At 40.3% G+C, this 11,464-nt stretch overlaps 1 protein-coding gene and 1 pseudogene across 1 annotated transcript; both read right to left on the bottom strand.

The window, feature by feature from the left end:
- Positions 1 to 255: 255 nt before the first annotated feature.
- Positions 256 to 3,043, bottom strand: LOC126791934 (auxin efflux carrier component 2-like; annotated as a pseudogene).
- Positions 3,044 to 7,985: 4,942 nt separating this feature from the next.
- Positions 7,986 to 10,095, bottom strand: LOC126792057 (uncharacterized). The gene is made up of 2 exons (XM_050518558.1): positions 8,977 to 10,095; positions 7,986 to 8,375 (listed from the first exon to the last, which is right to left on the bottom strand). Exons 1-2 carry the CDS (start codon positions 10,093 to 10,095, stop codon positions 7,986 to 7,988), a joined length of 1,509 nt encoding a protein of 502 aa, XP_050374515.1.
- Positions 10,096 to 11,464: the final 1,369 nt, after the last annotated feature.

Here is an 11,464-nt window from a genome sequence, read left to right as displayed (position 1 = left end):
GTAGCGAATTCTAACATAGCTCCTGCTTTTTACTTGAGTTCATTGGCTTGATTACATCATTGGCGGGTCTGACTCTAGTACCACATCGAGTTCGGATTCAGTTTATGTTGGCTACAAGAAACCGTAAATGACGAACAAAATTTAGATCTCTTATACTTGATAGCATATTAAATGTCTTGTTCGTCATTCACTATTCTACCTAAGCCTGAATTGGATATACAGTCTTTCTTGTGTCCTCGATCAAATTGCCAGAAGCTAGAGTTCGAGAAGAATATAGTAGATTATATTGACAGGCAAGGCAACAAGCATTCCAAAAATGACCCTGCAATAATCGAAACACCATAATACAAGTTAGAATATATCCAATTCCTTCATTCATTTAATAATTTTATAGGCTTTTCTCCAGAAATGTAAATACTTACGCAGTGCTAAGAATTTCTGCATGCACATTGTATTCTTTGGCAAATACAAATGGAACGATTCCTTGAGGCAGAGCGGCCTATAGAAAGAGGGAAACATGGTAAATTAACTTGTATGTGATATTATCTTAAATTGTCAATTAACTAACTAAGATTTTCCGATTGGAACAATTTGAAGATTGATCATGAATTGTTTAACCTGAAGTATTGAAACATGCCAAAGTACTCCACGAAGGCCAACAGCATAGCTGCATGCAGCAATCACCGCGGGGCCTATCAAGAATCTAACAGCCATTAAAAATACTGCTACTGATTTTCCACAAGCTATGATCTTTGGTTGTAAAGCCATGAACAAACCTTAGAAAAGAAATAAAAAAAGGACTTATGTAAGGGCACAAGATTTGGATATCGATCATAAGAAAACACATTGAGGGGTGGTTAATCAATCAATAGAAGCTGCGTACCTAGACTGAACATAGCCATTCCCAAGCCAGTATTAGACAATATTGATACGGAACCACTTACAATTGTGGGCATTTGGATGTGCAACCTGAAAATTGAAAATATTAATTAGTTCAATTGAGTTGTTGTTTATTTTTAATGGGAAGAGTCGATGTGGTTGAGGTAAACTTGAGGGTACAAGATATCTTTGTATCAGTATTTATCATATTCACTATCATATACTATCATGGTTTTCACACAAGAAACACTTCTTTTGAGACTTGTGTACTTGAAAGATGGAGTTTGAAACTAAGAGAGAGAGAGAGAGAGAGAGAGAGAGAGAGAGAGAGAGAGAGAGAGAGGTACTTGTATGATATGAGTGACCATGCGAGACCAAGGATACTGGCGTAGGTGTTGGGATTTCTAATTAGCTTTCTCCAAACCATGATGAATATAAGCCTAGCAATGACACTTAAAGGAGGCATTTGTTGCTTCTTTGCCACACCTCCGTCTTCCTTGTTCATCTTCTGACCGCTACTATATGGATGCGCACTTGCCGGAAGCATTGTTCCTTCTTCTATTTGAAGCACACCATCTCCACTCACTTTGCTTCCGGAACTCATATTTTGAATCAACTGATGCATGCCTGCACATATCATGGCAAATCAACAATGATCATAAAAAAATGCAACGTTACGGCCAGTAACTAAGTAAGTGAAAACATTTCATTGAAGTCCTATCTCCCGCCCTGGAAATTATACTTTTTGGATAACTTCATTAGAAGCCAGAAAGCCGAAGAGCCAAAGACAGAGCTCAAAATACAAACGAAGGGAATGGAAATTTGGTTGTTTTCTTTTGCCACAACTGAACTAAACTTATTGCATGTTGATGTAAGAACTTTGCTAGCAATTTACTAAATAACAAATATGGTTTGGAGGTGAGATTACAATTAAGGAACATTATTTGCTCACCTGTTGAACCAGGAATTGGATGATCATGTTGAGAAGCTTTGGAAGGATCAATGCTCTCAAGATCACTAGATGCAGATCGGTTCACTGGGTGATTTAGATTGCCCTCGGAAACAGGTGAAGCACTCGAACTCCAAACAAACATATGAAGCTCCTTATCAGCAACTGCACCACCAGCGGCAGCGGCAACTGTGTCACGGCTGTCCTTCTTCTTTGGTCCGCCGCTCATAGACCCCAGAAACATGGGATTCGGAGGTGGATACGGAGATACTGATCCAGTATTGCATAGCTCACCGCTAATGCTTCTGGCCCCTCTCTTTTTGTTGCTCGTCTTCATCGTATCTTCATCATAATTTGAAGTCCCCGGCGTTAGGCCTTGGAAACTGTTGGTGTAGCCATGTTTAGGGCTAGGAGCCTTGCCGGCATTCAGCAAGGTGAAAAAGTCAGTCTGGTTGAAGCTGGAACCCCTCGGCGTCGGTTCATGTGAGGACTGAACGGAGTAAATTTCAACGCCGGTTAGGTTTGAAGCCCGAGGGGTCACGCCAGAGTTCAAGGAATTCCACCCGTGCGACCTGAACGACGACGCTGACGATCTTCGCACCACGACGTGTAACTTCCCATCCTCTCCTATCTCGACATCAGTCTGCAAAGGCTCGCGTCCGTTAAGGGAAACGACATCGGACTCCGCCCGAAATGAGTTTATGGACCCGGCTGTTTCAGGAAACTGCTCCAAGATCAAGAGTTTCGCTCCTCTGTACTCGAACATGATAAGCATGAGAGTATACCATATGATGCTTTGCAGCACCACGATTTGAACCATTAAAGTGGCCGAAGAGTCGCCGTACATGGCCTTCAATAGAGGAATGCCCATGACGAGAGTGTTGGGGAGAGTGGAGAGGGAGAACAGGGTAATCATCCACTCCAGGCTGTGCGCTTGGAGAATGTCTGCCAGAGGAGTAGAACTACCAGAATCGTCACTTTCTGCAGTGAGTCCGCCGCAATGAACAGAAAGTTCATGGCGTAGGGATCATTGGAAGCTATGAAGTGAAATGAAAGCAAAGGAACGGCAAAAACCGCCACAAAGCGATTGATTCCGGAGCACTGGTCCGGGGTGAATATCTTCCACCACCGCACCGAGCCGTAGGCCAAGATCATGGCCACGTAAAGCGGCACAATGCTCGCAAGGACATCATAAAAGTCCTTTCCGCTGATCATGATTCAGTTTCTCCAGTATTTTGAAGAAGAGAGAGAGAGTTTTGAAACGGAACGTTGTTTGTCACCTTTTATAGAGAACACTCGAATTTTTGGGGCTGAATCACTTGACAGCAAACAAAGAGCAACTGTTTTTTGTTAGTAGAATGCCGAAGAAAAAAGACGTTGGAAATGGCACAGTTTCTGACCGTAAAACATTGTAAACTCTTTTTATCGTGTCAAGATTTTAACCTATATAGCTAATATGTACACCTTCTATATCTAGGAGATATGCAAGCAAGAAGAAATGGAAGCATATCACTTTATTTTTTTGGATGGAATAGAATTGCGCAAATTCATTAAAATTATCATCATCACCAATCATTTTTGAATTATTCCGCCTGAAATAGAAATGAAGTAGCCGTATAGACTTGGATTTTAAGAGGACAAAGAGACTTGGATTGTCGATTTTGTAATATCTGGCAAAATAGGGCGATTGAGGTTGATCCTTGTCCAAACACTTGGACTTCATGCCTTAAACATTATAGCAGTTAATGTTTGAAGAGACTCGATCGAGACGTAACCTATAGTTCTGATAATATTAATATTACAATACGATTAAAAGCTATAAATTGTTAAGTTTGTTCTGCCTTGTTTCAATATAAAGCATTATTTTGGGGGAATTTGTTCGTCTGATCGAGGTAATGTGCGACTGTGCGAGTGTTTTTATTGTTCTTGTTTCTTCTCCAGATACAATCAAAGCATTAATCTTCCGTGTCATACACGAACACCAGGAAATGGGGATGTCCATTTCTTTCAGCTATACCGATCTCTTCTCAAACTTCTAAATTTCACTTCTTTCGTTTCAGTGTTCTTCATCAAAGTCATCGCTTCTTCCTTGATTAGTTATGACACATTTAATTGAGGTTGATTCCAAATGAGGGGACACTACAGTTATGGATTCAGTGTGTGTCTACCAAAAGAGTTGCATGCTCGTAAAGAATACAATGGGAATTTATAATATGGCCTGGAATGGAAGACACGATCGTGGAAGAGTCTGGAACTATGGATTCGTGTTCTTGTTGATGCCTAGAGTTTACGGGTGTTTACCATTAGAAGCAGAATCCGGGATGTGTAAGCTAAACTGGGACTGTAATAACCCTCGTTTTCAAACATTATTTGAATTGAATTAAATTCTATAAAGTTGTGAAGTTTGATTTAAACCGAATATGATTGCTTGCAAACGTTACGAAACGGGAACGGAAACGTTCCGAGAACGTTTAATAAGAAAACGTTACGTTTCCGAACGAATTTATCGACTTTTATTTCGTCGCTCGGTTGTGAAAACTTTCTTCACGGAAGTTGTAGAGCTCGTCGATACGAGTTCGTGGATATGTGACGCGTCCTAATCGGACGACGTACGTAAAAGTTATTAACGACGGAAGTTGGTTTCCGATTTTGGGAGGGGGTATATAAGTAATTGGTTGCAACTAGGGTTCCCATATTTGGAAACCCTTCACCCTCTCAACCCGCCGCTCTCTTCTCTCTCACTCCCTCACTCTCTCGACTTTCTCTTCCTCTCCCTCACTCGGTTCTCTCTCCCCTCACCGATCAATCTCACCTCTCCCTCTCGAACCCGAGTTCCTTCCTTCCCTCTTCTCTTCTCTCTCTCTCGAGGTCCTCTCTCTTCCTCATGAACCCGAGTTCCTCCCTCTCGCCTCTCCCCCGATCCCACGCGACAGATTGAAGCTTGGGGACCTCACCGCCGGCAGCTACGACCTCACCACCACGACGTGACCACCCCACGAGCACGACGCATCACCGGCGACGCTGCGAAGCTCGGCGTGACTCTCGGACGCAAAACGCAGGCGGTCCGAATCTACCAAGGAACTTCAACGATTTCAATTCGTGATTTAGGTAAGGGTTTTGGTTAGATCGATTGTTGGATTGTTGTTGTTGTATTTATGAATGATTTGGGGAAGTTTGAAGTAGATCGGAGAGGGGGAGCGGAGGAGAAGAAGGAGGAGATACCGCCGCCTAGAGGCAGCGCGTGAGAAGGCTAGGGATAGCCTAGGAGTCGGCGGAGGCCGTAGGAGGATAGAGGTGGAGGAGGGGGAGAGTTTAGGCACGGCGGGAGCGTGTGCCTCGGCGCGTGGAACCCACGCGCAGCCGGCCGGAGGTGGCGCGTGTGCCACACGCGCCGCCGTGTGAGGCGGTGTAAATAGTTTTGACTGAAAGGGGTATTTTGGTAATTTACTGTGTAACGGTAAATGTAAATGTAAATTTTAATTACTACGGTAAATGTAATTAATTTTTACCTTCGGTAAATGTAATTATAAATTACTTTCAGTAAATGTAAAAAGTAATTTGTAAAAGGGTAATTTAGTAAATTTTATTTACTGAGTTGTATTTACATTTAAATCGTACGTATACGTACAGAAATACGTATTAATATTTATACGTACAGAAATACGTATTAATATTTATACGTACAGAAATACGTATTATTATTTATACGTACAGAAATACGTATTATTATTTATACATACAGAAATACGTATTAATATTTATACGTACAGAAATACGTATATAGTATTTATACGTACAGAAATACGTATTAATATTTATACGTACAGAAATACGTATATAATATTTATACGTACAGAAATACGTATTAATCGTATATTTGCACAGTAACCGTGAATAGTGAACAGTGAACAGTAACTTCGTATAAACCAAAATTGCTGAACAGTAGCTGTTTATTACTGTTTTGGCATTTAAAGGTTTACGAAACGATTCTGAATGCTTGTCTTATCTCTTTAAGGTGATCGCTAAATCGAGGAAAGGGATTATTATCGGAAATTGAGGAATTACGCTCAAGTCAATAAGGTGAGTAAAATCTCACTGAATTTACGAATCTACCCTCGTGGTGATTCAACATTTTGCAAGTGTGTTTATCAAATGAATTATAACATGTATATAATTTAGTGGACTACATATATATAGTATAATGGTAATAGGTACATAATATATATATAGTTCATTAAACTACGTACTGTTAGTAATTCATTAAAAATAGTCATTTCGATGACGGAAGTGAGAAATGAGCATGTGTAGTGAAATATGACATGTATAAGATATAGTGGATTATATATATATTGTATAAATGGTAAATAAGTACGAATATATATAGTTTGCTATATAATATACTGTTATGATTTTATTGTGATTATATTGAGCATGTGATTTGAATTGTACAATATGATGTGGGATTATTGTACGTGATTTTTAACATTGAGATTGTTAAAATGTGAATTGTCTTCGGACCTGAATTTTTGGTACAATATGATGTGAGATTATTGTACGTGTTTGGCAAGTCGAAACCTAGCCTTTGGCCGGGCGAAAGTTACGATACAGTTAGAGCTCTAGTCTGTCTGCCTTAGTACTGCATGTGAGGTAACGGGTGGTTATTTGCTCATGGGTACTCGGTGTATTTGGATGTTGGGTAGCGGGTGGCTATCCAATATCAACGGTGTATTACGAGAGGGGTAACAGATGTGTACCAGCGTTCTTGGTACCCGTATTATAAATGCATTGGGTAACCAGAAGGGTTACTTAATTTCCTCATGAGCTTTTTATTTCATATTTCTTTGGGTCAACCAGATGGGCTGACCATTGGCTCATGGGGGCATTTATATTTGTTGTTTGTGATCTTTCGTATATTTTGATATGCGAACTGTATTGTGATTTTACTCATACGAGCTATAAGCTTACCGGGTTTGTGTTTACAATCCCGGTGCACCAATTCGATGGTGTAGGGGATCATTCTGCAGGTGCTGATTAGTGGGAGTTGAGTGACGACTACAGAGGCTTGAAGTCGTTCTTATCCTACTTGTGGTGAGGTTTTAGCGTGGGTTTGTGTGTGAGATGTTGTGTAATTTCATTTGTGAGATTTGTGAGTGATTTGTGAGGATTATTACACTTCCATTTTATGTATGGATTATAAATTTGGTTTGTAATAATTGGTTGACTGAGTTGTATTGAGAACTCAGAATTGATCCGCTGTTACACTTTAATGATTTCGAGTTATTTGAGATTATTCGGTGTTTAACGACTTTAGAATTTTGAGTTTTAAAGCTCGAAATTTTGGGGTCGTTACAGGGACGCAGACTTAGGTGTACCAATGATCTGCTTTGGCTTGATAGGATTCCACATGAAGTAAGGAATGCCTTGTTGTTTGATGGTGTAATACATTGCCATTTGCGGTTGCTAGCTCTAGAAGCTTCAATGTTTAGTAGTTAATTTTTCGTACAAACAGAAAGATGTGGTTGCCTTCAATGTTTAGTTTGTTTCGTCGCGCAAGTATGCGTTATCAAGAGACGAAAATATTACCAAATTTATAAAGCACGCGACTTAATTTTCAATTGCTGAAGCCCAGCCTGTATTATTGCATATATTGAATTGAAATGAACTTTAAGGATTATAAAGTTCTTCATGCTCAAATGGATATATAAATATATAATTGTAACATGGATGAAAAAAGTTACTTCAATTCGGTATTGGCCGAAAAGGTTCACTGAGATCCATGAGAGAGTGATTCTGTATTACCGAAGCTAGCTAGTAATCTCAATTCAATCATAGCTGAAAGGCCAATCCGCGGTAAATGCATGATGAATGAACCAAATGATACTGGGACGAAGATTATTTTGCCATGTTACTAGCTAGTCACCTAAGCCACGCCTCATTTTATTTCGTCGCATATGTATGCACGATTGAGGCCAAGATATAGGCGACGGAAGAAGGCGACCAAACTTTTCAGTCGCTTAAGCCATGTATGGCAACAAAACTCTAAGCATGGGAGAATTTTTGCAAATAGAAGAGAATGATGAAGTTTGATAATTATAAAGTGCCACTCAAGGAATATATACAATTTCAGCCATTGTGAATCAATTCATGCACGTTAAACTTAACCACAAATACAGCCGGTAAAGCTTACAGTACCCTTATCTGCTTCTTCCAACTTCCTTCTCTTCACTTCGTCGAGTACATTTCTACTCCACTCGGAAAAGTACGTCTCATTGTATCCAACTTTGCCATTCTTGTAGAGGGACATGCAGCGGCGATCATCGTCACTGTACTGGCAAATCTCGCCCTCCGGATCTCGCCATGTACCATGGTGTTTCATACCCGACCAACTTGCAAAATGGAAAAAGACGAATTGCCCTGAACCGGCTAGTTTTAGCCAACCTTTTGGAAAGAACTCCATCACGCTACTGTTTCTGTCCATTAAGAACAAGTTTGTTAACTGGGCGCCGTGTGGGGATATTAAAATATCCGTCATGCTCATTAGCTTCACCTGGAAAATTAACATCATTAATTAATCAATATCAGTTAACAAATGTATATTATAGCTAGTTTGATCCATCAAGCTTATGAGTCAATTAAGTTTATGAAAATAAGAGCATGATCGACTATGAACATGTATCATTTAGCTCTAGCCTCTAGATAGTACATTTGGAATAGATTTACGTTTACCCAATTGGTCATCCTCGAAAATTCTTTCATTTAGTTAATGAGTTTTTTCTATGGTTTAAGTTGTATATAAAATATATGAACATTTACATGTCCATGCGTTTCATTTCTTTATGAGAATTGTTATCATAGTTGCATCTAAGAGCATGGCTTCAATTGCGAAGGCGTGACCTAGAAACTGACAGTCGCACCCCGCACATTAAGAAGCCTCTTTTTTTTTTTTTTGAATGAAAGAAGCCTCTTCTTTTATGCATGAGATATGATAGAAGCTAGAGTGAAACTCCAATCGTAATGAGGCAGTATATTCAGTATGCATAACATATATTCCCATATTCATTCCATTTCTCGCTAAACAAGAAATAAGTAAGTAGCTGCGGAAAAAAACAAGAATTTTTTTTTAAAAAAAATGCATTTTGTATGCATACCTGGTCACAGAAAGTCAGGTTATTGGAGTGAGCCACCATTAAGCGGCAACCTTCGACCTTGGCACACTCTTTCTCAAAGATATCAACCACGACACTCTCGTTCTTGAACGATCTTGGCCCCGTCCTCATTAACAAAGTCATTCCAATCTCCTTCTGACGGTCTTCCTCTTCTGAGCTCACATTACAGTAAGCCCTGGCCTTGCACCTCATTTGATCATAGACCTCCATTCTCTGTTCCCTAGACATCCCACCATCATTGTGCCTCATCACCACCGCCTCCTCAAAACAAACCGCCGTCCCTTCCTCAACCCCATCAAACATTTCCACTAAAGGAAGCTTTCCGAAAGTAGCCTCCATCAGAGTACTCAGCCACACTGCCATAGAGGATCTCATCTCCCCCCAGTGGTACAAAATCCACCGCTCAGGTTTGGGGCAGGAGTTTTTCTTGTGCCATGCCACGAAGGGCATGAGGGCGGTAATGCCATGCCATATGTTGTGGTAGTCATACTGGTTGTAGGAAATGAAGGACAGGCCGGTCATTAGGGTTGCGTTGTGGGGAAGCGCTTCAGGCCACGCGAGAGCGTAAGAGTTCCAGGAGCCGTCGTGGTTGTCGTGGCCTTTGAGGCAGAGGAGTCTGTTGCTTGAGGAATGTGAAGGGAAGTGCTGGTACTGGACCTCGCCTTCTTGGTCACGCGAGTCGTTCATGGAGCTCATGAACCACGTGTGTCCAACGATGGCCGCGTTGGCGTAACGTAAGTCCTTGAGCGGGAGAAACGTGACTGACTTCCGGAGTTTGTTGATGAGCTCGTCGGTGTAGTTGTTGGTCGGAGGCACTGAGGTAATATCCTCTTCCACCATGGTAGTTGTGGTGTTGGTGACTCTCTGCCACTGACGCTTGAGATTGAAAGACCATGAAGGCAACGACGATGAGGAGTCAGGTAAAGTTTGCAGGGACTGGATATGGAAGATGACGAAGAGGGTGACGCAGACAGGGAGGATTAAGATGAAGATGAAGAGATTTGTGGAGAACTCGTGCTGGTGATGATGTTTGAGATTGTGCTGAAGAGCTACTTTGCTGCTGCATTTGTTTTCTACTAATTCTGGATGTGATTTTGCCATGGTCACGTACTTAATTACGTACGCTTGATGAATTGAAAGTTAGTTGGCTCGTCTTTTATGCTTTTCAGATGAAAATACACATAAAAACTGACCCAAAGAGATGATGGGATCGGATGTATACGTACAATACAGAGAACGATGTATAGAGAACGATGTTTAGCTTGGAAGACGATTGTGACGATTTCAAGTATGGAGTAAACAAATATAATGCAACCCGATGGTTATAGGGATGGTTGTATTAATCACCTTTCAAAATCACGCAGAAGTCTTGAAAGTAGCACTTGCATGCGTAAAACTGAAGTAACTACTGGCTTACTTGTGATTTTTTGTTCATAGTCTATAATCAAGCATCGATGTTCCAAAATCACACTTCGATGTCCTTCTATGAACGTAGCTTGGGGATCACAGAAATAGAAACTCACATCCCCATGTCATATATCCATTTTAAAGATGTGCACGAATCTGGAAGCAAAAGATTCGAACGCAAGTAGCAAGTAAACTTGAATTTTTTTTTGACGGTGAAGCTCTCTTATTAATAGATGACTAGTCTTCCGGCATCCGCGAGTAGAAATGTGGGCATATCTAGAGCATATTATATATGTGCTAGATCAACCTAATTAGGGTTTAGGTCCCTGGGTTATTGATCTTACAACAAATGCCTTCTGCAACACTTCCTGCCCTCACATGCGTGCATGCCCATATAATTTGGCGACGTTTGCCAATGATCGCGAGATTCTAATTAGATTACCATATATAGCTTAAGTTGGTGTTGTAGACCAATTCAGTTATAGGTTTGATCGCAATAGAAGGAAAGATAAAGAAACCTTAATTTCATGTTCTTTTCACTAAAGCCTGTATATATCTACAACTTTTACCATTTCTGTGCTCAAGAATATCTGGGATGGTTATGGCTGCAAGCCCGCAACGATAGAAAGTTCTGTGTAACTCCTTAGCTTTTTGCATAGAAACATAAACAGTTAAAACAAAGCCTAATTTCCATGCATCTTCGAAACAACAGATGAACTGCAATTTACACAATAGATGGAAAAAAAAACACAGGTGCACCAGAAACACAACTAAAAGAAGACAAAGGCTAACACATATGAATATCAGCAGAACTCTATTAAAAAAAAAAAAACAGGAACTACCCTTAAAAAATATTTATTACATCCCATCTAGGCCAAACAACTGTACAGTCATCTTTAACAAATGAAGTAAACGTTAGTTCTTCAGTGTATTGCAGAACAAGATATTTGTCACAATTTACCAAACAACTAAACCTCTTCTACTTTGTTCCCATTCCAAAAATCTCTCCGTCTAAGGGTTGTTTGGGCCTAAAATAATACTCCTGTATTATCTACTCTTTAGG

This window comes from Argentina anserina, chromosome 4 (genome assembly GCF_933775445.1).
Source record: "Argentina anserina chromosome 4, drPotAnse1.1, whole genome shotgun sequence".
In the NCBI taxonomy this organism is placed as follows: Eukaryota; Viridiplantae; Streptophyta; class Magnoliopsida; order Rosales; family Rosaceae; genus Argentina; species Argentina anserina.
This window is presented reverse-complemented; position numbering and strand designations above follow the sequence as displayed.